Consider the following 27,848-nt stretch of genomic DNA (forward strand, 5'->3'; position numbering starts at 1 on the left):
CAAGAGAGTGAGACTCTGTCTCAAAAAAAAAAAGAAAGACTTGGCTTCTTAACAAAAATGATGCTATCATAATTTTATCTTCTGTGTTTACTAAAGCAGGACTCCACAGAAATCTGTTCCTTGAAGTTTTAGTTACTGTATGTTCTCAGAAGGTTTTGAAATAAAAAGAAAAAAAGCAACTTTCTTTTCTCTTAGAGATGGGGTCTGGCTGTCACCCAGGCTGGAGTGCAGCAGTGGCACGATCGTAGCTCACTACAGCCTGGAACTCCTGGGCTCAAACGACCCTCCTGAGTAGCTGGGATTACAGGCAGGAGCCACTGACTCGGCTTATATTTTTTCTATTTTAAGATTTCCCCTCCACTTTACACAACTTCTCCCAGGTTAGTCCAGAGCAGTGAGATTTAATTTTAGGAGTGGTTAGAATTCTGGACCTTTTTCTGTCACTTACTGACCTTGGGCAAGATATTAAACAGAGCCTCAGTTTTTCATGTGTGAAATGGGGATAATAATAGTACCTACCCCATAGTTATTGTAAGGGGTAATCTACATAAAGCAGTTAGCCCATAGAAGGTACTCAGTAAATCATAGCAATTATTATCATTTCTCAGTTTGGGGCTGGCAGGCTGTGCGAGCGTCAACATGATCTCAGTAGGAAGAAGCTGAACTTCACTCTCCGTAGCTTGGTCCCTGTTCTTCAAAGAACTTGGAGTTGATCCTGATTCCCGCCACCTCACACAGACATTTTCATCCCGCCACTGTGGCCCAGACCAGTGAGGGCATATACAATCCATCTCTTGAGAATTCAGGCCTCTGTTGGGAACTGGAGAGGCAGCACGGGAGGGCGTGTGTGAAAGGCTGGGAGGAGAGTTCCCATGGACGCTAGGGATATGGGAAGGCCCTGGGGAGTTGCTGTGACCCTGGGTTTCTTCCTAAAGCAGTGAGTGTTGGGGAGCGAAGAAGGACATCAGCTGCTGGACAAATTTCCAGTGCTGAAAAAGCCCCTCTAGGACAGATACATGGGGCTGAGTCGTCTAGGGAAGGAACAAAGCCTTGGGATGGAGTGGGACTCTCACTGCTGGTGCACCCTATCTTTTCCCACTTGCCTAGCAAATACTTTTTCTTCTCCTAATCAAGAGTCTGGTGAGGAAGGTTTCAGTCCGGCTGGCTCCCTGGAGGTTGGTATTGCAGTCAAGAGTGCAAACTGGAGCCAGCTAGACCTGGGTTCAGATCATGAAACTGCCACTTACTAGCTGTGTATCCTCAGACAAGCCATTTAGCTTCTCTGAAGGTCAATTCCTTTGTGAACAAACTGCTACTTACCATATAGAATAGTTGAGAGGTCTGAAATATGAATCTCGAGTACAGAATAGTGCCAATGCCAGTCATCGTCATCCCTGCAACCTGAGTGAGCATTGGCCCCACAGATGGTATACAGAGCTCTGGAGACATGAGGAAAGTCAGTCCAGTTTTGTTTTAACTCTTGGATAAATCTCCCTGGTCTGGAAAGCATCTTTGAAGAGATCAACACTAAGAACAGGGAGCCTGTCTCTCACAACTAGGGTATTTTGTTTATATCCCACATTGTTCATAAGCGTATCTGGGCCAGGCAGGGTGGCTCACACCTGTAATCCCAGCACTTTGGGAGGCCGAGGTGGAAGAATTGCTTGAGGCCAGGAGTTTAAGACTAGCCTGGGCAATATAGTGAGATCCCATCTCTAAAAAAAAAAAAAAATTTATTGGAGGGGGGTTCAATTTCCTTTTTTTTTTTGAGACAGAGTCTCAGTGGTGGAGTCCAATGGTGTCATTATAGCTCACAGCAACCTCAAACTCCTGGGCTCAAGCGATCCTCCTGCCTCAGCACCCCCAGTAGTTGGGACTATAGGCTCGCACCATGTCAACTGGCTAGTTTTTCTACTTTTAGTAGAGACGGGGTCTCGCTCTTGCTTAGGCTGGTCTCAAACTCCTGAGCTCAAGCAATCCTCCCGCCACAGCCTCCCTGAGTGCTAGGATTACAGATGTGAGCCACCACACCTGGCTTCTACAAAAAAATTTTCTAAAAAGCTGAGTGTGGTGGCACATGCCTGTAGTCCCAGCTACTTGGGAGATTGAGGCAGGACCACTTGAGTCTGCAGTGAACTATGATTGGGACACTGCACTCCAGCCTGGGCAACAGAGACCTGGTCTCCCCCCGCCCCCCCCAAAATGTATCCAAGGCAGTATAACTTGGGGGAGAACCCAGAGTCTCTGCCCATCCTTGCTTCAATATCTCTCTCTCAGTTCTCCACATCAAGCCTGTCTCTGACCCAGCCACTTATGGCCATGGAAAATAGAAGACTGAATCTAGTTAGGAGCTCCCCTACCTCTGGCCTTTCATTAGTTTCTAGCGCCTGGAGCTCTGGCCTGGAACTCAGCAGATGGGGGGTTAAGACCGATGCCCTGTCCTATCTCCTCCCCTCTCCATCTCTGACTTCAAAGTCGCCATAAAGCCCAAGTCGCTGCTTCCCTGACCCCATAGTGGCAGCTCCATCAACAGCTCTTAGCCAGTTCAAAACAGCAGACGCTGAGCCCCGGCCCGGCCGCTTGCTCTCTACTTTCTAGTCATCTCCTAGGGTAAGCACCAGCATGCCAAGGGCCAGTGGGGCTACCCGTCATTGCTCCTCCAGCAGAGGAGGAAGGCCAACTAGGAATAGGGCAGTTGTCTCAAGCAGGGATTGTTTGTGTCATGGTCAGACTTAGAAGGCATCCTACTGGCAGAACCCCGGGTCTGAGGACTGGGATTCTGGGACACTGTCTAGTTTGTGATCAGAGCAGACATTTATAGGGGTTAGCAAGTGGAGCGATAGGGTTTCCAGCCCAGGGATAGAGTTAGCAGGTTGGTAATTGTGAAGAACCTAGAAAAAGAGGGACCTGGAAACAGGGTAGCAGCTCAGGAAACAGAATTTGTTCCTTTAGTATTAATGTGCAAAATATAGGCTAAGCTATACACAAACTCATGTCAGATCATTCAAGTCTCTGGCTCTGGCGCCTTGGTAGCCAGTGTTATAACATTGTCTGGGATGGTTCTGGCTCCCTAGGGAGCAACCTTCACAGACCCAAGGCCACAAGGCTCAAGGACTGTTTCTCCCATCCTCGTATGTGGATTTTTCCAGCTGTTTTTCTTGGCCCAAGGATCACACCCACAAGGATGCAGATGGGGGAAGGGGAAGCAGAGGAGACAGTGAAGTCGAAATGGGCTGGGGAGGAGGCAGATGTTAGGAAGATAAAATGGGGAAATGCCACTAGTGGTCCAGCCCCCTGAGACAGGACACCTGGGAAGGACATCTTTTCAAGAAGAGGCTGTGCTTGGCAGGGTAAGGGAGGGTCTTAGCAGGTAACCCCCTCCTTTCCACGCCAGACTGAGAATCGCAGTTCTTAACTGTAGGGTGCCTCCTACTAGGACTAGGCAGAAGCCGAGGAGCCCCAGCTATTAACATCTGGGCCCAGGATTATGTCCGCTAACAAAGGCTGGTGGGTGCCATCTGAGGGCGAGGACAGCGTGTCTGAGAAGTTCCTGAGGAAGACCCGGGAATCTCCGCTGGTGCCTGTAGGTGAGTGGAGAATGGAAAGACGGGAGGGGAGGAGGCCTGAGACATCATGTCTCCTGGTGCTTTCAAAGAATGAAGCAGAGTCAGAGAACTCAAGTGGTCCTACCCACTGAACAAGGGAACCAGTGGAGAAGGTGCCAAGGGACAAACCCTTACAATGAAATGAGTTTGGATGGGTGGACATGGTGGCCCACTGAGTACCTGGGATATGGGGAAACTTGGGGCACCAATATCAGAGCCAGGATGGGAAGGGTCAGAGGGGCAGTTTGGGGTCCTCCAGGGCTTCCTTCTTCCAGGCCCTGGGAAAGTAGAACAGCTGTACCAGGATCCAGAGCCAGCGGCGGTTGGAGCAGGGCCCAGAGCAGAGTGGAGGCGGGGGCAGGAATGACGATGGGCTATTTGTATATGGGGGAGGGGCATCATTGGAGGAGGCAGTCACTTAAAAATGACATTGAAGGGAAACAACTCACTATTCCGACTTCCCTGCCCCCCACCGCACTGTTCCACAAAGATGCATGAAAGCAGCTGTTTCTCCAGGTGCCTGACTAGTGAGGAATCGCTCATCAGGCAGCACTGTGCTTGGTGGCTGTGGCCCAGGGGTCATGTTCTCTGACCACAGGCTTAGGTGGCTGCTTGGTGGTAGCAGCGTACAGGATTTACCGGCTGAAGGCTCGGGGCTCCACCAAGATGTCCATACACCTGATTCACACCCGCGTGGCAGCGCAGGCCTGTGCTGTGGGTGCGATCATGTTAGGTGAGTAGTTTGGTGGGGTCAGAGAATGAGGGCAAAACCGATCTGGCAAAGTCAGTCTGGCTTTGACTTCTGCCAGCTAAAAGGACCACGACTTAAGTCCCTGTTCCCTACACTAGGGTCTATATCAAATCCTTGGTGAAGCCCCAATACTGAGACATTTTTAGGGTTCCCTGTTTCGTCTCCTATCCCAGGCCTGTGGGGATGGTGCCCAGTGTTTCAGGACAGTTTGCTCTAGAGGTGAGAAAATCAAGTAGCAGAACATATACTGAATTTCTCTTCCCCTCTGGATCAAAAAGCAGACAGCCAGGTGCTGTGTGACAGTGGACAAAGCCCTCTCACTAAGCCTGTTTCCTTGTGTGTGACATGACGATAACCACCCCTGGCTGGCCTACTTCACAGGTTGCTGTGAGGTTTCTCACGCATATATAATGTACATGAACGTGCTTCGTGAACTGTCAGATGGGTTGTTCCCCAGGCTGTGTGGTCAGATGCTTGGAGCAGCTGTTGGGACCTGGGGCAGAAAGATAAGCGGGGAAGCGGGAGTCTCGAGGGAGCAGCTGGAGGTGGACACCTGGGAGAGCCAGGACAGGTGAAGGGTTCAATGCCAAGGGGCTTTTTTCTCCTTTCCCTCACACAGGTGCTGTGTACACGATGTACAAAGATTATGTCAAGAGGACAGGACACGATGCTGGAGAGAAGTAGGTCTCCTATAGGATCTGGGGCAGTCAGATGCCCCCTAAACCAATCCCTGGAATGCTCCCAATAAAGTAGTTTTTAGGAAAATCAACAGGCTCTTCTTCATGGGGGGAGAACAGAGTAAGGGGCTGGTGGTGGCTGGGGAGAGGACCTGGAGCAAACAGCTGGCAATCAGCGCTCTGGCCCCCAATTCCAGGGCAAGGGGCAGCAGTTTCCCAAGGAGGTGGCATGTAGACCTCTGATCCCAGGAACCCAACAATGCTAGCTCAGGTCCCACCCACAAGCAGCATGGAGTGGGAGTGCGAGGGCGAGGGCAGTGGAAGGGCCTCGATGCTCATGGGAACACTGCATGCGTTCCTCCTACCACAGGCTGCTTCCCTGGGGACCTAGGCAGGAAGCAGGCTGCAGCTGGGAGCAGAGGCAATAAAGCCTTCTGGGAGGTGACATATATTCAGAATGTAAGCGCCAGGACTAGACAGGGCGAGGGGGATGAAAGAAGCAGAGCAAGGCAGAAGTCAGAATGTTCTGTTCACTTACGAACCATGGCTAAGGTCAAACATGTAAAAAATAAAATTCCATGTAAATCCCCAAGACAGGACCCCTTGGGGTTTTGTTTCATCTCCTTCCCTTTCCCTGAGCCCAAGCTCCACTCTGTTCCCTGGGAATGGAGCCAGGCAGAGGCCACAGAAAGAAGCAGGAGGCCAAACGCTCCTCCCTCACTGGGGTTCTGAGCTGGAGGTTTGTGGGTTGTTCAAGATGGCAACAGCAACTCCCAGATACTCGCTGACAACAGGAAGGCCGAGTCCCACCAGGTCTCAGTTTCAAGTCCAAGAACTGCAGTCCACTGTAGGGAGCGGGACCTGCCGGGAGTCCCTCACTCACATGGGGTAATTGAGCACAACGTCCTGTTTGGCGAGCTCCAGCAACATAGGATCGTCGAAGAACTTGCTGATGCTCACATCTTCACTGAGGCCCTGCAGAGAAGGAGGGCACATGCAAGAGTGAGCCCTATCTGGTTGGTGCCTGGCTGAAGCTTAGGTGGGGCTGTTTCAGAAGCCCTGCCTTTAGGGTATCATCACATCGGAGGAGAAGGCCTTCCTTCCCCAGCCAGAGTGGGCCCCAGGTCTGGCTGCCCAAGGAGTGTACAGATAGCAAATCTCTACATTGGAAAAAGGTCCCTTGGGAAGACGTAAAGAGAGCTCCAGCTCCTGCTGGGAGCCCCAGGGGTTGAGGGATGGCAATAGGTCTGAGGGACACATACCTTCCTTCGACGGGTTTTGATCATGAATTCCCGGGCCAGGTGAGGAGCGGGCTGTGGCTCCAAGGGACGAATGACAATGCTCTTGTCCAGAGGATCACCAGGTACAATCTGAAAGGCAAAGGGATTTCTGATGGCCCAGGCAGCTTCCCAGAGGTCTCAGGCCCAGAAGCAGGACTCTTCTCCAGGATGCTGCATGTCTCACGGGGGGCTTGAAAGGGCAACAGGCCAGAAGAGGATCAGCCCGCACTGTTTTCTCACCTGCCAATGGTGGAAGACAGACAAGGAAAAGGCTTGTCCCTGGGTATGAGTCCGCAGATCGGTCTCAAAGCCAAAAGAGTCGATGGCCGGGATGAAAGCTTTGATGGTGTAGAGAGGGGAGCCTGGGATAGGTGCGTCCTGAGTCACGTGCCCCCTGAGACAAAAAAACAAAGGCTGAGTCCCTAGTCATACAGAGGCCAAAAGCCAAGTGGCAATATGGCTTTTGCTGCCCCCAAATGCATCCCAGCCCAGAGTTACCATCAAAGAAAGAATAACTAAGAATGCCCTACAGATAGCAGAAAAGGCTTGGGGGTCTCAACACAATTCCCTGTATAGTCAAGGGGCAGCAAGCTCTGGGCACATGACAGGAGGGTAAACAGTGACGGGACAAGGCCTACAGACATCCCCACTGCTGACTTGCCTCAGCACTTCCCACAGCAGCTCTCTGAGGAGGGGACCCAGGAAGAAATCTCAAATTTTAATCTGTATAAAAGATGGGGATTGCCTCATTCCCTTCCTACTTCCTTCTGGAAAACCAGCTCACTGAGTTTCTGGCGTGGAGAGGGTGGGGGAGGCCAATCTCTCCTGCTGGCAGGAGCGAGGTGCTTCTTGGTTCGCTACTGTCTTAGCACTGTCCCCAACATGCCTGCGGCTGCTCACCTGCGCCTGGCCAGGACAGTATAAACCGCAGAGACACAATCTGCAGGGGCCTGGACCTCTACAAAGTAGTAAGGCTCCATGAGACGAGGAGTGGCCTGCAACAGAGCAGGAAGAAAGGGCTCCTCAGCGGGGGAAGGCAGAGGAGCAAGACCCTCGATGGAGGGAAGGCTGAGGCACTGTAGTCTTCAGGCCCCCAAAACTTGTCTTCCACTTCGCTCCCTGTCCAGGGAGGCAGAGTCCCCTACCGCCCCACTCTTACCATAAGGAAGGCAGAGTAGACGACTCTCCTGGCCGTGGGGATGATTTGGCCCCCGCCCCGGTGCAGGGGCTCCTGGGCAACCACTGCATCTAGGATCTTAAACTTGACGTTCCGAATCACTGCAAAGGAGATGGGGCAGCTGGCTGAGGAAAGGTGCTGGGGCTCGTCACCCGGCCATGGCAGAGCAGAGTCTCCTGCTCACTGCAGCTGTCTTGCAGCCCCAAGAGACATGGTATAAAATTACACTGGAGGTAGCTGTTCTAATCAAACAAGGCAGGCCTGGGGCACCGAGGCCAGAAGTTAAGCACATGTCCTTAGTGTTGCTTCAGACCACGCTCAGACACATAGAGCTTTCCTAGAAGTTTATGTGCATCTTCTGCAGATCATTAAATTTTCTTGGTGTAGGAATTCTAGGAATTGCACATTTAGTGCCATGAAGTCCAATCAGGGCCTATAAACTACTCCCATCTCATCATCTTCTTGATATCCTTCCTCAAACACAGCCAAAGCCAGATCCTTCTCAGGAATGAGGAGCAAATGCCAATCTAGAAATGACTTACATTTCCAGGATGTACCAAACAGAGGTACCAGGACAGGGAAAGAGATGGGAAGCTGGCCCAGGTCATGGGATGGCCCTGTGTGGCCCATGCTGATTCCTCTGCGAGGTCCCAAAGACAGTCAGCCCACCCCAACCCACACGCCCAGGTGCAGGGACCCTCGAGGACCAGGCTGGGGGAGGCGCTGGTGGACTTACACTCATCGCAGAGGGGCCCCTCCCTGGTTCCCCACTGGAAACCTTGAACGATGCTGTCTTTCACTGAGCCAAGGAGGGCTTTATCCACCTGCACAGAAACATGAGGCCTCCTTAGCAGTCACCCTGACAACAGCGGAAGAGTTTAGAGGAAGGAGAATACAGAACACCTGTAAGGGGATATTCTCCTTTACCAGAGGACAAAAAACACTTTTGGGAAAAGAAGAACTCTTTGTAGTTTCTTCCACTCGAGAGCTAGGACACTGCCACATGGTTCCCATCAGTTCCACTGTACCTCAGAAGGCAGAGTATCATCCACTAGGATGTTGGGGCCAGTGGCATCTGGGCCAAAAGCCCAGATGGAACGGGCAGCCAGCAGATCCCAGTCGTACTTGGTCTGGAAGAACTCTCCCAGCTTCTTCCTGGGGAAAGGAGGGGAAAATGGAGGTAGCAGACTGCTCTGTGACTGCTGGCTCCTGGGGCCACAGTCCCTCATCCTACCCACACTGTGCCCAGGACAGCAAAGCGGGGAGACACAAATGCTTTCCAGGGATCTGTGGTATTAGAGAGCTAGCAGGTAAGTCATGCCATCCCCATCGGCCTTCAGCCCTGGCATCAGAGCCATGTTCTCACCTGTTCCACGTGATCTGGACCACCTCGTTCTCTATGTCCTCCGCGAGGCCCTTCTCAAGAGGCTCAGCAATCATGGTGATCTTGTTCCTAGTCAGAATGGAAATGGGTGATGACGAGGGTTAACAGGACTAGCAGAAGGGACATCCTAAGGAAAGGGTAACACAGTAGACAGCTGAGCCAGCGACAGCAGGGAAAGCCACAGGGGTAGGGTAGAGCAAAAAGGGGTCATCTTCTGTTTCCTTTCGTTTGAATCGACCAGTCTTTAAAAAGCAAGGTTTAGACTTAGAGGTCTCTTTTTCCACAGTGCTGTGGCTGGGCTGGAGTTGGGGGCTAGGGGGAGTGTCCTTGAGGCTGTCAGCCCCAGGGACACTGTGCTCCCAGCTTACTTCTTATTGGGTGTTTCAGCAAAGCACTTGAGAGAGGATGTTTCCACCACCGTCTCACAAAACGTGACAACTGGGTCAGCCACCTGGGAAACAGAAAATATTAATAAATTGTTGAAGCGAGGTCTAATTTTGTTGGAAGGACAACCTTCTACCTAAGGGAATTCTGAAGCTCCTTTGACACTACCTCTGTGAAAACCCCATCTGCCTTAATCAGCAGAAGTGACAAGTACAGCAGCAGTTTAAAAGAGCTGTCCATACTGTCACTAAAAAGACTGAGAAAGCTTAGCGTAGTAAAGAAATTATATTCCTGAGCCAAGAGTAAGTGGGGTATCAAATGAGGGCTTTAATTATAGTCTTGTAAGGTAGCCTTCACCATGCGTTCAACTGTCCACCACCATTCCTGGCACGATGCCTGTAGCTCAGACAGAGCTGGCGCCACAGCCCTGGTAGCAAGCACCTGTTCCATCCTCAACCCCTAATGCCTGGGAGTGCAGCTCCTCCCTGACACCCCCACACGGCCTGCTGCCAGGGAAACCCAGTGTTTCTCTAGCACCAGTCCTGGGCACATCAGTAGGAGAGTCTTGCATTGAGGGTACTTGTCCCAGTGCCACAGGGCCTTGGAGAAAATGTGTGTCTCAACTGGGAGATGGAGGCCAAGCAACGCATGGTTTAACTGAGGGGCTATATCAAGGCTTGACAATGAATCCAGGAGAGCCAGTCCCACCTGTTTTTTTTCTTTTTTTGACATGGAGTCTCGCTCTGTCTCGCTCAGGCCAGAGTCCATGGGCATCACCATAGCTCACCGCAACCCCAAACTCCTGAGCTCAAGCAATCCTCCTGCCTCAGCCTCCTGAGCAGCTGGGACTACAGGCATGCACACCACCATGCCCGGCTAATTTTTCTATTTTTGGTAGAGACAGGGTCTCACTCTTGTTCAGGCTGGTCTCGAACTCCAGAGCTCAAGCAATCATCCCTCCTTGGCCTCCCAGAGTGCTAGGATTACAGGTGTGAGCCACCATGCCTGGCCCTCACTCTCTCCTTGAACACATCCACTCTGAGCCCTCATCATCACAGATGAGTTAATTGTGCAATTATTTTCCTAACAAAGGACCAAGAATAACTTTGCCTTGGGAGGCTTGATTTTAAACATATGACACTGAAAATAACCCAGCAGAACAGGGAAAAGGAGTTCTCAAAAACCTTCCCATACAAAGAGCGACAGATCATGCTTTTTACAAACATATCTCCTCTAGTGCACCTTTTCTTCCCATGGAACTTCCAGGGGAATCAAGGGTTTCGTCACAGGTAAAAACTGGTCTGGAGCTGAGCACCCAGCTCCTGGCCAGGTAACGCTCTACCTTGATGTCTATCTCCGAGTACATCTTCCGCAAATCGTGCATCACACAGTCCAGGTAGAGCTCCCCGGTACCCAGGATCACATGCTCACCAGACTCTTCCACCTAAAACACAACAGCCCTGGTGATCGCATCTTGGACTCTTTTGCCAGCAACAGCAGATACAAACAAAATCAAGGCTAGAACCCAAGAGAAGGTGCCTATCAGAAATAGCAACTGCTTAGCATCTGTTCTAGCCTCTTCAAGAAGGTTCAGTGGGGAGCATCTACCTGTGAGTCAGTCTTCAAGACACCAGGACCACCCAGCATAGTGCCACTGGGTGTGAGGTCAAGGATTTAATTCCCATCTTAGCCATTTAGGAGGAAAACCCAGTCCTATGTCCATGGACACAAAATAGCCCTTTAGCCCCTCTGGCCAGCTACTCAGAAAGGCATGCTGGCAGGCTTAAGAGTGTATAAGTATCAGAGTAACTCACTTTTCCGTCCGTCTTTTCTGGAAAATCAACTCAAAGTGCACTCTCTAAGAAATGAACTTCTCCTATCCAAATATATTTGGGAAAAACACACACACACAAGCACGGGTCTTGTCCTGCCTTCGAATGATAGCAACAGGCTGGGAGTGCTGCTGACATAGGTTGCCAGAAGCAACAAATCAGGGACACCTGAGGGACACGAAGTGGCACGGGGCACAGACCAGTTAGCTGGGGAAACAGGGCCCGGCAACTTCTGCAGGTGACGGGCATACCTTGGTGGTGAGGGATGGATAGCTCTTGTTGACCTTGCGCAGACCATCGAGCATCTTGGGCAGCTCTGAGGGGTTGACTGGCTCCACAGCAATCTTGATAACAGATGTGGTATTGAACTTCAAGGGCCGGAAAATCTGAGCCTGAGATCCAAAATGCGGGGGAGTGAGGGCATCTGGCATGAGTAGGCAAAGAAGGTGCAGGGGTAAGGTCTGGGGACCTGCTGAGATCAGACTATTGGATCCCCCAACCAGGAGCTGTGGTGACATGTGGGGGCAGCCTGAAGGGCCATTTATTCCCATGTATTCTGGCAGAACAAAGAGGGAAGGAAAAGAAAAAGGGGCACTCCTCCTAATTCCTAGCATCTGAGCTGAGCAGAGAGACAACCCAGCAGGGTCAGATCCAGAAGGCTGAGCCCATGTTCGGGCCTGGAACCAGGGAGTGGCAGTGACCGGACAGTCCTCTGCAGGTTCTGCTGCTTGTTGCGCCTGTGTGTCCTTGTGACCCTCTAGCTTCAGTCAAACCAGTTGGCCTCTTCAGAAACGCTACCTCCTCATTGCCTCGGGGTTCAGTTATGGTCGCTGTCTTCACAATTGGTTGATCAACACCTTCAATCAGAACCCAGTTGCCAGCAGGAACACGGTTCACCTCAATGTGGTACCTGCAGCAACATCCAATAAGCAGCAGTGGAACTTAGGCAGAGCAAAAGCACCCCAGAAAACGCTTCAACTCTCCTAGCTCTTCAACATTCTTCCGGCTTTTAGCAAACAGGGTGGATGTGGAGGAGGGAAAAGGTGCTGTCACTGAGGCAGAGGAGCCACATTAGGGAACAGGACTGCCTTGGTTTATCTTGCCTACTGAGATGCCAAACTTATAAACTAACTGACACGTAGCCCTGAGACCTAAGTTAAGCTTAACTCTGCTACAAGGGATCCGGAGAAGCCTTCTATCTTGGTCAAAGAATAGACAGTGGAGGTGGGGAAATTTCTTTTGGGAAGAAACGCAAAGGTTAAGACTTAAAAGAGAACACAGATGAGGAAATGAAAAGAGTAAGATGAGTAAAAATGAAAATCCTGCTACAAGTTTATACAAACCACCCAAAATGCAAAGGCACAGCTTTTGGCGTTATCCCAATAGTAGCTGCCTTTTGGCCCTAGCGACCTTGAATAGTGAGAACTGTAAGTCAAAAGATCTCTTGAGGGAGGGTCATATTACCCTCTATTGCACAGAGCCAGGCAGCTACTATGTCTTCAAGGAGGACCACCCCTTCCAGCTCCCTGGGGGCAGGTCCAGGATAGAGGGCAAGGCTCTGATTAGCAGTACCTGGCCACAGAGATCCAAAGGCGGCCCACGGTGCATATCTGGGAGTCTTCCTCATCCTCCAGGGTGTAGTTCTCCCCTAGCACCTTCACAGGCTGCCCAGCATGGATGGTGCCACTCAGCACCCGGCCAAAGGCATGAAATTGAACTCCATCATCTGTGCTGTACATCTTAGTAGTATGGCACATCAGGGGACCCTGGAGGGGGGGAGAGAGTACACCTTCAACCACATCTACCCTCTGGGGAAGCACCACTGTCCCCACCTCCTTTGACAGAATGGCATGAGCTGTATGAGAAGCTAGAGCAAGATGTGGCAATCTCCCGGGAAAATTCCTAACCATGTTCTACTCCTTCTCTCTAAGGAGAATTAACAGGAGACACAGGCATAGCAAGAAAAATTCTCTTTTTCTGGAAGGATGAGGGCATTGGGGAAGAGAGACAGGTTGAGGATGGCAGATTGGCACTGCTGACAAGATTACTTGCCCCAAATTTCCTCTGAAGATGTAATTCATAATTCTACCTTGTTGTACGTTTATAACAAGAAACTAGATTGCCTAAGGAATGGCTGGGAAAGATGTTTTTAAAAGCCAGGACTGACAAGATTAGCTACCATTTGTTGAATCTTTACTATCTGCCAGGCAACATGCTAAATATAACCAAAATACTTCCTTTCTTAAATTTTTTTTGAGACAGAGTTTCACTCTGTCACGCTGGCTACAGTGCAGTGGCATCATCACAGCTCACTGCAACCTCAAACTCCCGGGCTCAGGTGATCTTCTTGCCCCAGCCTCCCAACTAGCTGGGACTATAGGCTCCCACCAGGACACCTGGCTAATCTTTTCTATTTTTAGTAGAGATGGGGTCTCACTCTTGCTCAGGCTGGTCTCGAACTCCTGAGCTCAAGTGATCTTCCCTCCTCGGCCTCCCAGAGTGCTAGGATTACAGGTGTGAGCCACTGCACCTGGCTATAAAACTTCCTTAATCTTCTTTAATTCTCGTAACAACCACTTACATCCACTCACATATTATTGTCCTCATATTAACAGACCAAGACCTTGAGATTCAGAAAGCACAAGTAACGCTCCCAGGGTCATACCACTAATAGTGGCAACATCAGGCTTTGAATTTAGGCCTTCCCCTGCCCACGCTCACGTGCAAGGACAGGGAAGAAGGCATCACTCCTGTGACCAGATATCAGCATCCTTATGCAGGAGGGGACAAAACTCAGAGAGCCAGGGGGCCACATTCTCTTACATCAGGGTCACAGTCGCTCATGGCCTCGCCAAGGTCAGAGTCTACTCCACCAGTGTAGGTGTGCTCAATCTTGGACTTGGCGCCCACCTTTGGAGAAGGAATATGCTGCACACACATGTCCACAAAGCCTGTGGAGGGAGAAGAGAAAGCCATTACTGTATGCTCACAGGGAGCAGTGAGCCAGAGTTATTGATCCACTCATGACGGTCAGAAAGCTAAAAGTGAGGGGATTGATCTTTAGCTTTAAAAGCTATGGCACTATGATTCCAGGGGCAAGTGATAGCCTGTTTCCTGGGAGTATGCTGCTAAAAGACTTGGAGTCACACTGATGTCAGAAAACAGCAATAAGCAGGTCTCAGTGGTATGAGATTCCTTGGAACTCAGCTGACAAAAACCTTAAAATATATCAATCCATGAACTTTTATTGAATATAAGCATTTACTGAACACTTGCATTGAGCTAAATAAGCATCCCATCTCGTCTTTCCAGATCTACTTAGAACAATTCCTAAATAGTGTTAAGGGGCCATGAGCTTTTTATTACCTGTGAACTCGCCAAAGAACTTTTTGCAGACCAGCCTGAGCAGGGGGCGGATGTTCAACTTCAGCTCCTCCTTGGTCAGGTGGATGCCAAGCTCGTCCAGGGTCCTCGGGAGGCTGGTGTCCACATCACCCACAACCTGTAAGGGTACCAGACACCACTCAGCTGTAGTGATAGCCCCAGTTGTGGTGCTAGAGGACAAGAGAAGGCCAAAGGGCAATTTGAAGAGCTCCTGCACAAGGTTCTTTTCCACAGAGAGAACTCTTGGCACGGACAGCAGTTTAGTTTCAGTGGTGTCTCTGGTACCAACCCTTCATATCAAACCTGGGAGAAGCTGACTTGGGGTAAATCCCCATACCAGCCAATAAGCTAAGCACTCAGATTGATCACTGTCAGTGCTGCCCCCTGGCGTCTGAAAAGCAGCATCTCACCCCACTGAGGAAATCCCTCACCCCTCTGTAATTAGACTTCTCAGATTTAGAGCATCATTGCACTGGAAGGAACCAAAAAAGGTCACCTAGCAGACCGTCCTATGGGGACAGGGCCAAGCTAAATCATCCTCAGCAGACTCAGGGTCTCTACTGCAGCAGGTTCTATAAATTTCTTTTATTAATCCCTTCCAGTCTGACATGCGATACTAAGTGTTTTCAGCACTAATAAATTTAAGTCGTTATTTTGTCTTGTTGCTATGTTTTGCTGTTTTGTCAGCTGGAATGGCCACACACATTTTGTGTATGTGTGTCCATTGTGTACAGTGCTTATTAAACACCTGCATATTTTATTACTGTCTTGGAAGAAAGGTCTGAAAATTCCCAGACGACATTTTTACCCTTTTAGTCGTAGTCCTGTTTTTTAGGTAGGGCAAATTCATATAAACATAACGTTACATTCTTTCCTTCACAGTATTCTACAACTTTAACTAAATCCTTACCACTTCCTGATGTGTCCTTTCAACCTGACAAACATCACATTCTAGTACACACGTGCCCAGAACAGTCAGGAGAAAACATTCATACAGTCATTCCTTTAATGGCTGCAAAATACTTCATTTTATAGATGTACTATAATTCATTTAATCAGACTGATGAAAATAATTAATTGATAAACATTTAACCTATTTCCAGTTTTTTTCTTTTCCTATTATAAACATTGCTATAATAATCATCTTTATTGATACAGATAACACGGAAGACTTTCACAATTACATCTGTAAGTTGAATTCTCATAACTGATTTGACTAGTTCTACAGTGTCACATTCTTCTGAACAGTCAATATCTGTCCCCAAACTTTCTCTAGGTTATGCCTTCTTTTTCTTTCCTTCTTTTGTACCTTCTCCCTTTCCTCAGATTTCAACAGCACTTGGAGTGTGTAGTGTTTGAGATCCAGAAGATTACTTAATAAACAACTGGTGACCAACCACCCTCATACTTAGTAATGTCAATCTGAGCAGGTTTAGGGGCACAGGGAAGCCTGAGTTCACCAGCTTTTCCACGTGTGCTCAGAAGAGCAGATCTGAACCTGGTGGCCTGACACTCACCTGAGCAAGGATCTTATAAAGTGGCTCCAAGATAAACTCCACAAAGCTCCTCTGAGAGCTGCTGGTTGGGGCCTTTTTTGTGAACTTTCGCCTAAAGAGAAAAAGAAGAATTCTGAGTGATCCAGGAGGGAAAAGGCAGTGTCACTGACCCCAAGGGACTGTTGCTTAAGTTCTGAATCTGAGCAGGAGCCGGAGGAGGAATGTGAGCATGATCGTAAAGTTTCCAAACACAGATTCCTGAGAGGACACATAGTTATGACCCTCCTGCATGCCTGAGCTGAGCTGTAAAGACCTCAGGAGAAATAGCCTCTCACCCAATTTGAACTTAGGATGCCAACCCTTTTAGGGGAGGAAAGATGGTAGTTTATGTCTAAGAAAAAAGTAAGTTTTTAATCTCGGGAACTCTTTTCCTATCTCTCCTTGCTTACTGGGAAAATGGACCACCCCTCTGGAGTCATGTCCCACACTCTACTTACGTCTTAGGGTTGAAGTAGATGTCACCCCAGAGTCTTTTAGCAAATTCCTGGTAATTAATGTCACCTATAGGAGAAGCCACACAATTATAAGCTACCTAGCAAAGTATTGTTCAAAATTCTGCTTGAGGTGTCTGAACAAGTGGTTCAGAGCTGAGGAATTCTAGCACCTTCCATTCCAGGGCCCAGACATTTCCTTCTAGCCAGGCAGGCAAACAGACAGGGACACTGAGGCACAAAAGACAGGATTAGCCCAAGGCCGGCAAGGCTGTGCTGGAGCCAAAAGGAGAACCTAGGTTGACTGCAACTGCTAATTCTAGTCACACTGAACCCATCAACCATGGCTTTTAAACTCCAAGATCTTCTAAGTCAAGAGCTCCTGTAACATTCAACTAGAACACTAACATCACCAACTACCTCCTGGATATTTCTACCCAGAAGTCAGATGGTTCCCTTTCACCTCAGATGGCATAAAGGGAATGCATCACCTTTCCCCTAAAGCCCCGCCCCCCTCAGCCTTTCCTATCTCCATCAGTAAGGCTACGCTGGCATCTTGCCCAAGCTCAGAATCTTTTTCTTCCTCATTTTGTTAATTACCAAATTCTCCCTTTCTTCCCCATTATTAGTGGGGAAACTTTCCTGAAACTTTCTTCTCTCTGTGAACCACAGTACCTTTTATCTCCTCTATTACTGCACTTACCACCCAGTTTAATCACTGGACTTATAATCACGGGACTGAACTTCTCTGTACTCACAAGAATGGGGCCTAGCACATTAGAGAGGTTTGATAAATACTTACTGAAAGAATGAATGAATCTCTCAAATCCATCTCCTCTTTGCCCAGAGATAATACTAATCCAATACTCATAATGCTGTATCTAAATATTGGCAAAGATGTCTGAACAGGTGGCCCTTCCTGCATTCCATCCTCCCTCTGGTCTTTCATTAGTTTGCAGATAACACCCACCCCAATGTTAAAAAGCTAACTGCCTATAGGATAAGGTTTAAATTCCTTAATCTGGCATGCCAAACCCTCCTCAATATGGTCCCAACCTAGCCCACCAGCAGTTTTTACTTGAACTTTTCTCCTTGGTGAAACAGTCTATTATTACCTGAACAGGCCATGACCAATGCCACCTGCCTCCATTCCTCCTCTTCCAACCCTGCGAGTCTGGAATTCCTGGCTCCCTACTCTCCACTTACCTAAGCCCCATCTCCTTCTCTGACCCCTAGGCCATTGTAGCTGTCCCCTGCCTCTGAATTCTCTCAGCTCTACCTGCCTATGGCAGCTACCTGGCACTCAGCTCACACTACCACCCTACATTGCCATTCATCACTCTGCGATTCCGCCCACCCACTGGATGAAGTTCCTAGAAGTCAGAGATTATTCATCATGACCTGTATTGTATTCCTAGCAAGAGGACATGGTATAATTTTGGCAGTATGGTATAAATGGATTCTAGTCCCAATTCTCGATAAGTTCTGTGACCATGGGCATAGTTTCCCCATATGTAAAACGAAGGGGAAGGACTCAATGCTTTCCTTCAGTGCTGACTTTCTAGAAGCCCAAACGTGGCTTTTCATGATAATGATGTTGGAGCCCACTGCTGGCTCCTTCATAAACTGACAGTGGGTTCAAAGGATGACTAACAATATCTCCCAAGGCTGAGGGCCATTTTCAATCAGAAATTGAATCATCTTTACATAACAATTACAGAAAGTGTCTTGGATTTTGCTTCACATGCTGATACAAAGGGCACCGAAAAATATATAAACTTCTACTGGAACCCTGTTGAAATGAATTTCATTTATTGTTCATCTACCCATATCTACCCAGTATATATATATTTCATGTATACTAAAATATACATATAATGACAGGAAAATGGTCAGTAATCCAAGGCTGAATGAAAACACAGGATATATATATATATATATATATATATATATACAGTTGACCCTTGAACAACATGGGTTTGAAGTGCGCGAATCCACCTACATAAGAATTTTCTTCTGTCTCTGCCACCCCGAGACAGCAAGACCAGCCCTCTTGGTCCTCCTCCTCAGCCTACTCAATGTGAAGATGATGAGGATGAAGACCTTCATGGTGAACCACCTCCACTTAATAAACAGCAAATATATTTTCTCTTCTTTATGATTTTCTTAGTAAAATTTTCTTTTCTCTAGCTTACTTTATTGTAAGAGTATAGTACATAATACATATAAAATGTGTTAATCAACTATTTATGTTATCAGTAAGGGCTTCAGGTCAACAGTAGGCTATAAGTAGTTAAGTTTTTGCAGACTAAAGTTATACGTGGATTTTCGACTGTGAAGGGAGGTCAGCACCCCTAACCCCCACGTTAGTCAAGGGTCAATTGTGTATGTGTGTTTACGTATATAATATGATCTCATTTATGTAACATAATAAATAGAAAAAGAGGGAATTGTCACCAAATGTGACCAGTGGTTATGGTACGGAAGTTATAGGTGAATTTTGACTTCTTGACTAAATTTTACTGTATTTTCTACTTTTCTACAATGAGCATGTATGAAAGATTTTTTAAAAAGGACTGAGTTTTAATTGCCCAGTTTTTCACAAGAGCAAATGGATCCACATCAAGGGTTCAGCAGGACAACCGACCAGCAAGAAAAGAAATGCTGGGATTCCACCGCCTGCCAGTTGTGAGACTCTCACAGAGCCTGTCTCCTCAGCTCCAAAAATGAGGGTAACAATGACTCCCCTCTAAGTGCAGCATTTGACATGCACACGACTCTCAGTACACTATTCCTGCTGGAATGTGAGGTAACTGGGAAGGCAGAGAGATGGAGAGCCAGGGAGCCCCTGGGGTTGGGAGGCTGGTCCTAGGGATCTGGTGTGGAGGCTCTAGGAACCCATAAAATCATTCGACTGGGCATGCCAACGGGGGCATGCACGTGCTGACTGTGAGTCCGAGACAAGTTCTATGTGTGCACAGATACGGCTGCAAAGACGGCCAGAAGCGTAAACACTGAGAGAGTCCACCTCTGAGGGGGAGGTCTGAAAGTGTTTTGTGGGCACAAATAATTCCTAGTTTACAAATCTGTCTCACTCCGGGAGAGATTTTTATTCCTCAAATGAGCTCCCTCTTCTCCCAGTTCCTCCTAGTCACTTTTATTTTTCTGTTATTTAGAGACCATCTAGCCTGCAGAAAGGGTCTAAAGGCCAAAAAGAGCCCCAAATGTGATAACAAGTGATAAAACGCTCCTCCAGCAGGGTGCTCTGACACAAAGCCAAGTTCGGAGCCATTGAGCCGGAAAGGCACACGCTACTCTGGAGAGGCTGGCGAGACAGGCTGCCAGCCAGTGCTTACCGAAGGTGTCGGCGTAGATCTTGGCAAAGGAGCCCAGCGTGAAGCAGATGCTGTACTGGGAGCTGGAGAAGCAGACGTTGCCCAGGAGTGGCGACAGGATCAGGTTCTCATCAGTGGAATACATGCTGAAACAGAGACGTGGTGAGCACAGTGCCAGGCTGTGCAGCAGCCCTGACACACTGCCAAGGCGGAGGGCAGGAACTCTGGCACAGCGTCTCTCCAGCCCTCCAGAGGGGCTTGCATAAGACACTCAGTTTTGCCAACAGCCTGGTCCAAGGAAGTGACATGATGGAGTTGTTCCCTAATTCCCAGTAACAAGTTGACTTCCTAGAGCTGGGAACATTCTGCACAATCTTGGAAAAGTTAACTGTACCAGACAGACAAGGGGAAACCTGGAGGATACAGACAAAGACCTTGGAACACAGGAAATGAATCGAATGTGATAAGACAGAAATACACTGGAGAGAAATCTCAATTTCACAAATACAAACAGACATGAACACCACTAAAAAGAAAAAAGCCAGAGAGACAAAAAGAAGAAAAGCAACTCTGCTCTCCATCTCACTGCCCTATTCGTCCCCATTCTGCTTTGGTTGGCTTTGTTTTATAAATTCATGTTAAAACATGGAATCTTAAAACCATGCAGATTTTGGAGGCTGAAGCAGGAGGATCACTTGAGGCCAGGAGTTCAAGACCAGCCTGAGCAAGAGCAAGAACCCCCGCCATCTCTACAAAAAATAGAAAAATTAGCTGGGTATGGTGAGCATCATCACAGCTCACTGCAACCTCAAACGGCGGGCTCAAGCGATCCTCCTGCCTCAGCCTCCCAAGTAACTGGGATTACAGGTGTGAGCCACTGCACCTGGCCAAGACTGTCTTTAAGATATATTTCACCTTTGCTTTGAAGCCACTTTGACACTGTATTCTAAGGTGTCCTAACCATCACTCATACTTATTAATGTGAGCCCTAAATTGATCTTGCTGAGAAGCAGGTACATCCACAGGAACACAGTAAACAATTTCTTAATTTCCTTACTCTGTGTCAATAGTAAGATAATAGGTAACATTCCTCAGTAATCAGTTGCCTTATGGTAAACACGGTGTCAAGTGCGTTACATCAAATCTCCATTTAATTTCTTGCAACATCCCATTAGGCAAGTACTACTATAATTCCTTTTTTACAGAAGCAGAAACACATGGTTGGTATGTGGTGAAGATGGGACTGATCTGGAACCCACGGTATCGAGCACAACACTAAACTGAAGATGTGTTAAGTTGCACAAGTTGTTAGAGCACAGAGTTAATGAGGCCAAGTCTGTAGAGTCAATCCGTGTAGAGATCCAGAATATTCCTCTAGCTTTGTCCAATAAGCTTATCAACACATGCCAAGAAATAATCAGAGTTACTCCCAGAGGTATTCAGGGTTAAAATTAAGATTTATAAAAACCAGAGTCTCTGAGGACAGGAAGTCTACTCCCAGGGGCCTCACACCTTATTAATCCATTGACCTCATCCACAATGTGGCGCAGCTTGTAGTAAGCATCAGTCGGAGGCAGCTTCAGCTCCAGGATCAGACGGTCAATCTTGTTGATGCACACAGTGACCGCCAGCCTCTCCTGCACTGCGTGCTTGATCAGCCGCTCTGTGTTCAGCATCACCTGAGAAACACAAGGCTCAGAAGGTGGTGATAAGAACAAAGAATGTGGAAAGTCCAGAGCAGAGCCAAAGAGGACGATATTTTAAAATATGAAGCCTGAGGGGGAAAGAGGACTTGGGGAGATGTTGTCGGGTGGAAGCAAAGAGCACCCTGTCTGAAGGCAGATGCAGGAACTTTAAGAGGACACTTTGCAGGACTGAGAAATAAACACATGAATGATGATGCTGGGAGTCAGGTTTGTCAGTGCTAGAGAAGGAACTAGGAAGGCTCGGAAGGACCTGTGGTGCTGAAATGGGATTGGGGTTGTTAGGATGAACGAATGATTTTTACTACACAAGTGCAGAAATAGTTACAGATATGTGGAAATGAATATGACCTAGCTAGGCTCAGTGAAAGGGCCTATAAGCACTGAACCCTAGTAGCAATGAGCACTCTCGGATCTTTGTTTCTAAATACCAGTCCCCACTATCAGAAGTGAGAGCTTCTTGAGGAAATGGCTGATTCCAGGATTAGGGCAGGGAAAGATATGTACAGAACATTTTGTGCCTGAAAGTAAGGAAACGCAAAGATGAGACATCTCAAAGGACAAAGGAGCTCTTGCTAGCCAAATCTGGGATAACTAGAGCCCCACAACACATAAGGATAGTAACGGATTATAACCCACTGAATAAAATAAACATCCATGTATCCATACTGATAATAAATAAGCAAATGGGGGAGAAGGGAAAGCTCTTCTTTACCATAGAATTCCAACCAATAAATACATAAGAAATATGAAGAGTTAGAAAAATTGCCATTTGCAATTATCACAGGAATAAGCCAAGAATCATCAACGAATGATAAAATTGGTAGATAAAAAACCAGAATGTATGTATAGACTCAAAGTATCTCCCCACAAATTATTTATAACAAAGAGGAAAATGGTAACTTTACACTGGAGAAACCTGGCTGACCCACCTTAAACAAGTAATCAAAGTTAACATCACAAATTATGGGATAAGGTGACATCACGTATCTTCCAATGTGATGGACTAGTAAGAACACAGCTTTACTTATGTAGCATTCCTGCCAAAAATAACCTGAGCTAATCATGAGGAAATATTAGACAAACCCAAATTGAAAGATATTCTACAAAATAAATGCCCTGTACTCTTCAAAAGTGCCAATGTCATAAGAGATCCAGAAAGGCTAAGAACAGCTTCAATTCAAAGAGAAATGAAAACTGGAGAGTCATGAAAACTAAACTACTCTGGATTAGGGGAAAAATCCTGTTAAGGACATTACTGGTACAATTAGACTAAATAAGGTCTGTAGAAAAGCTCTCTACAATAGTATTGCATTAATGTTAAATTTCCTGATTTTTGGGAACTGTACTACAGTTAAAAAAAGGAATGTCCTTATTCTTAGAAAATCCATTCTGAAATTTCTTACTGTAAAATGGTTCACAGGGAAAATACACACACACACACACGTGTACAGAAAGAAAATTACACAGCAAATGAGGGCAAGTTCCTTGTACTATTCTTGCAACTTTTTGCTAAGTTTTAAATTATTCCAAAATGAAAAATCAATTAAAAAAAAGGATAATTCTGGCTCCCTCTGCTGGCCATCTCACCAATGACAACACGAGTGAGGTCAGCCAACTCAACCTTTCAATCAAGAAATATTAGACACCTTTTTAACTTCAATCTCTTAGAAAAACTCATTAACATTTAAAATCCATTTATATGAATATACTCTCCTCCCTCCCTTTTATTTACACATGTCGTTTTATCTTTGTGTTTCCTGAATGACAATGGGTCTTATCATTTTGCGCTTCACTGGGCAGGGAGCAAGGGGACTCAGGATGAAAATTAATTTTGAACTTCATTTACTGCCCTAACTTCATAGCAATTCTGAGCCTTAATCCCACAGTCTTTCACGTTCTCTGGCTCCCAGCTATCTCAGTCTCTGGGCATTGTCGTTGAGGGGTGGCGGGTGGGAGGGAATAACAGTGGAAGAGGTTCTAAGAGAGTTGAGTCTGACTCACCCCCTCAGCAGCATCGATGAAAAGGACCACTCCGTCTGAGATGCGCAAGCCAGCTGTGACCTCATCAGAAAAATTCACATGTCCTGAAAAGGAGATACAAAGTAAGTTGCCATTTGGTGCAGGATGAGGTACAACTCACTTGTAGGGTGATTGGAGGGGCACTGCAAAGCTTATGAACCCCCAAATATCCCTACTCCAACCCCCACAGCTCCCTGCAGTGTATAAATTCCCCTCAGTAGAGTCACATCCTTGGATTACACTTTTATACAGGAGGCCTCCATGCATAAAAAGAGGCAAGTGTTTTACCCAGGAGGGCATAATGAGTTCACACTCACACACCACTCAGTCTAATCAGCAGTGACCAGAGTTCTATGGGACATAAGACAAGCTGGGGACAGAAGAAGGGGCAAAGGCAGGTCTAGAGCACAGTGTGCTGTCCAAGGAAGTTCGGGGACAGGGGCTGGGAGGTATCAGGGCACTGGGCACCTGATGGTGCAATGAAGGCAAATCAGCCAAAATCCCAAATTTTCCAGAGTTTTTAAAAACTCTGCCCCAAGTTGGTCCTTTCCATAAAAGAAAGAGTCATCCACAGGGCAAGAGGTGCTGCCCCCACACTAATCTACATGTCCACGAGCCTCCTTCAAAGGCCTGAGCATGTCAAGGCCAGGGACCAAGTCTGACTCACCTTTATCACCCCAGCAGCTAGCATGGGGCCTGACACAGGTGGGAAATGAATAAATGAATTAGGATTCCCTAAAATTTAAATATTCTAGAGGAGAATAAAGAGAAGTAAATAGGAGGCCTGGAGCATGGCTGCTTGCTAATTAACTAAAGGAGAGAGTTAAAAATGAAAACTGTCTCAATGAAGGTGAAGGAAATGTAAAAACAAGGATGTCTGGTTTGTGCTTTCTGCTCTGGAAAGTGGAAGCACAAATACCCAACAGGACAAGGTTCTGATAGTAAAAAGTCAAAGAATGTCCTACCTGGGGTGTCCATGATATTGAATAGATAAGATTTTCCTTTGGTATCTGGCAAGACCACTGTCACAGGAGTGCTCTTGATGCCAACACCTCTCTGAAAGGCACAAAGAGACAGTGGTCAAGGCTTGTTCCTATGCAAGAGGGGTTCATTCTGCTCTTGGGGCTTGTCAATTGCTGGTAAATTACACTAATGTCTCTTCTTGTAGTGGGCTGATTTTTATCTAGGACTCAACCATCATGACCTTGAAGATGAAATATCTTGGTGCCAGACAGCATTTCTGGGGGCGTTTGGTTCAAATGTAAAAAAAATTGAAATGAAAAAGCAAGCAAAGCAGTATTAAACCTTAACAGAGAATCCAGGGTCCTAGAATCTTATCCTCCTCACATGTTGGAAACAAAAAAGCTGAGCATCTTAAAAGTAAAAAGAAACAATCTGGGGCATTTTAGTTTTTTTTGTTTTTTTTTTAAAGAAGTATTATAAAAGCTATAATAGGAAATAAATATTTAAAAAACTCCAAACAGCTTGAGGGCAGTGAGCTATGATCGCGTTACCACGCTCTAGCCTGGGTGACAGAGCAAGATCCTGTCTCTAAAAAAAAACTCCACAAAAACAAAACAAAAAACTCCAAACATAGAAATATATTAGCTAACATTCACTGATTGCCTATCATATGCCAGCACTGTTTCAAGGTCCTACAGTTGACCAAACTTATGTAATTGAGTCTTCCGTGTTGTTATTTAGGGAAAAAGGACAGAAATAAAGAAGAGAGGCTAGGCGTGGTGGCTCACGCTTGTAATTCTAGCACTTTGAGAGGCCAAGACAGGAGGATTACTGGAGGCCAGGAGTTTGAGACCAGCCTGAACAATGTAGAGAGACTTTATCTCTACAGAAAAACAGAAAATTAGTGGGTGTGGTGGTGTGTGCCTGTGGTCCCAGCTACTTGGGAGGCTGAGGCAGGAGGATGGCTTGAGCCCAGGAGTTTGAGAGTTGGAGGTTGCAGTCAGCTATGATGATGGCACTGCACTCTAGCCCAGGCGACAGAGCTAGATCCTGTCTCAAAAAGAAAAAAAAAGAACTAAAGAAGAGAAGGGAAAGACAGGGGTCAGAAGGAAGGGATGAAGTTCCAAAGGGAAAGACAAAGAGAAGCACAGAGACCCATGAACCCATTCTCAAAGAGAAGCTACTCTTAGAAAGAGATCATCACATGGATGGAGTCATCTTACAGATTTTACAGATGATGTCATTTTAAAAACCACACTGAGCTTCTGTATCACTTATAGCATAAATGTAGACATCATCTATTAGTATTTGCCCTATTTGTCCAAATTAAATCCAGTCAAGGACAGGAGGGCCCCCTCCCCCTACATCTTGCCTACCTAGTTTTCTTTGGAGTTACAATCCTGGGATGACTGGGAGAAGCTGGGAGATAAAGCGTGTGGGGCAGTGGGGTACAGAGGGGTGGGGATGGACCAAAGTGCTGTCATAAAGCCTCCCTATGTTCCCTGCAAAACTATTACTAGTTGGTCTGGTGTGGGCAACAATCTGATTTCCGAAGGCATACTTACCTCTTGCTCTGTGAAGAGGATGTCAGTATAGCACAGCTGAAAAAAATTAACTGTCGTGACCACCTGAATTCAGACTCCTTTCCCACAAATGAACCATCAATCACCTTCCCTCACCACCTCCCAGCTCAAGGATTTCTGTCTAAGGAGGAGAATAGATTAAACACAGCAGGGTGTCCCCACAGCAATTGCAGACAATGAGACCCTCCCAGCTGGAAATGCTCCTGGATGTGTAGAGGTTTTGGGGTTTTTCTGGGGGGGGGGGGCCGGGCAGGGGAAGGTCAATGAAGACTAGGTATAGCTGGAGAGCTAAATCCAATCAAATGCACCGAATTCTCGGAGTGGTAAAAGGAGACACATGCTAGCCTTCATGCCAACATGTCTAAACAGTCAATCTGGCAGAGATTGGACATTTATTGCACTGAGACTTACAGCCACAGTTGGCCTCATTCAAGGGCATTTAAATTTACCATGAAAACAAGGTACAATTGTATTATATTTATAGAGCAGGCTATTAATACTATGACGGGAAATAAATGTCAGGATATTTCCTAACAGAGGTGGGATCCCAAGTGCAAAACAGATCATCCAAAAATAATACAGGTTAATATTCTCTATACTTCTGAGAAAGTTGAAATTATTTTCCTACAGCCTATTAATAGAGATTACAATCATAAAGCCTCATTCCGTAGGTGTCATTATTTATAAAGAGAGTGGGAATGGTGAAGGAAGGGGAAGGAGAGAGACATCCCTACATATTCGCAATGGTTCCTCCTAAACCCTCAGCAGAAGTTCTACTCACATCTTGGTCATAGCGCTTTCTGATTTCTGGGTGAGTCTGCTCGATTAAACAATCTACAAAACACGTCTGAAAGGGAAGAGACAGTTAAGACCTGCCCACCACAGAGGAAAATTTCCTGTGCCCACCCCCGAGCTCCCAATGCACCATGTAATTTAGGAATAAGAAGAGGAAGAGGAGAGCAAGGAGGATGATGGGACAGCAAAGTATTAATGCTGAAGCCACAGGATTATTTTCAAATGAAAGATGAAATCTTTCTCGGACAAGCATCCACCAGGAAATGAAAACTTATAAAAATCAGAGTGAGGCTCAATTTTCCTCCTTCTGTCCAGATGTAGACACAAGGCTCAGTCATACAAGCGGCTTTAAAAACAGGCTCCAATCCACATGCCACTCAGGAAAAGCTAGAATTTCACAGCACAGTTTTATAATAGGCATGGAGGCTCCCTCCCGCCCAGAGTCAGGAAGTCAGGAAGTCTAGCCTTATGACCTCAAACCTCAACCTCTGTGACTCTTGAAGGCCCAAGACATGAGCAGGAACAAAGAGAACTCCTGTTCCAAGTAGCCAAAAGTTCTCTCACCTTGCCATGGTGGAGATGGCCACAAAGGGTCACATTTCTGATGAGCTCCGAGTTATCCATCAGATCCGCCAAGAAACTGAAAGGAGAAAAGAAAAGAGAAAAGGGACTCTGGCAAAAGCTTTCAAACGGGGAGTGGTTCAAAAGCATTTCAGGTATTTTCAGGTGGGAACAACTTTCAGACCAACTGGAGAATGCTCAGAGGCAGACATGAATGTCTGTGTTTACACCGCTCTGACTTTGGGAATGGAACAGACTTACCCATGAGGTAATGTGACCATTTCAATGAAATATCATGGGAGTAAAAAAGAAGAAAAAACATAATACGTGAACTAACACATATACATGAGTACTGTCCCTTTAAAAATCTTCAGGCTGAGGCCGGGCGCGATGGCTCATGCCTGTAATCCTAGCTCTCTGGGAGG

At 47.0% G+C, this 27,848-nt stretch overlaps 2 protein-coding genes across 2 annotated transcripts in view; one reads left to right on the top strand and one right to left on the bottom strand.

Annotated features, from left to right (window-relative positions):
• Positions 1-3,416: 3,416 nt before the first annotated feature.
• HIGD1B (HIG1 hypoxia inducible domain family, member 1B) lies at positions 3,417-5,090 on the top strand. The gene is made up of 3 exons (XM_012661506.1): positions 3,417-3,587; positions 4,204-4,338; positions 4,976-5,090. Exons 1-3 carry the CDS (start codon positions 3,488-3,490, stop codon positions 5,038-5,040), a joined length of 300 nt encoding a protein of 99 aa, XP_012516960.1. The 5' UTR covers positions 3,417-3,487; the 3' UTR covers positions 5,041-5,090.
• Positions 5,091-5,545: 455 nt separating this feature from the next.
• EFTUD2 (elongation factor Tu GTP binding domain containing 2) overlaps positions 5,546-27,848 on the bottom strand; it is a 38,786-nt gene continuing 16,483 nt past the window's right edge. Inside the window, exons 5-28 of the mRNA XM_012661505.1 lie at positions 27,427-27,502; positions 26,849-26,914; positions 26,050-26,085; positions 24,487-24,577; positions 23,504-23,586; positions 21,309-21,475; positions 19,818-19,942; positions 16,468-16,531; positions 15,992-16,082; positions 14,457-14,592; positions 13,914-14,041; positions 12,663-12,856; positions 11,889-12,000; positions 11,342-11,482; positions 10,601-10,702; positions 9,243-9,325; positions 8,857-8,943; positions 8,519-8,645; positions 8,227-8,314; positions 7,473-7,591; positions 7,214-7,308; positions 6,554-6,707; positions 6,296-6,403; positions 5,546-6,008 (exon numbers count right to left, since the gene is read on the bottom strand). Coding sequence (XP_012516959.1) covers positions 5,913-6,008; positions 6,296-6,403; positions 6,554-6,707; positions 7,214-7,308; positions 7,473-7,591; positions 8,227-8,314; positions 8,519-8,645; positions 8,857-8,943; positions 9,243-9,325; positions 10,601-10,702; positions 11,342-11,482; positions 11,889-12,000; positions 12,663-12,856; positions 13,914-14,041; positions 14,457-14,592; positions 15,992-16,082; positions 16,468-16,531; positions 19,818-19,942; positions 21,309-21,475; positions 23,504-23,586; positions 24,487-24,577; positions 26,050-26,085; positions 26,849-26,914; positions 27,427-27,502 — 2,569 coding nt within the window. The 3' untranslated portion in view covers positions 5,546-5,912. The remainder of the gene's footprint in view (positions 6,009-6,295; positions 6,404-6,553; positions 6,708-7,213; positions 7,309-7,472; positions 7,592-8,226; positions 8,315-8,518; positions 8,646-8,856; positions 8,944-9,242; positions 9,326-10,600; positions 10,703-11,341; positions 11,483-11,888; positions 12,001-12,662; positions 12,857-13,913; positions 14,042-14,456; positions 14,593-15,991; positions 16,083-16,467; positions 16,532-19,817; positions 19,943-21,308; positions 21,476-23,503; positions 23,587-24,486; positions 24,578-26,049; positions 26,086-26,848; positions 26,915-27,426; positions 27,503-27,848) is intronic.

The sequence above is a fragment of the Propithecus coquereli genome, unplaced genomic scaffold (assembly GCF_000956105.1).
Source record: "Propithecus coquereli isolate 6110/MARCELLA unplaced genomic scaffold, Pcoq_1.0 Scaffold714, whole genome shotgun sequence".
In the NCBI taxonomy this organism is placed as follows: Eukaryota; Metazoa; Chordata; class Mammalia; order Primates; family Indriidae; genus Propithecus; species Propithecus coquereli.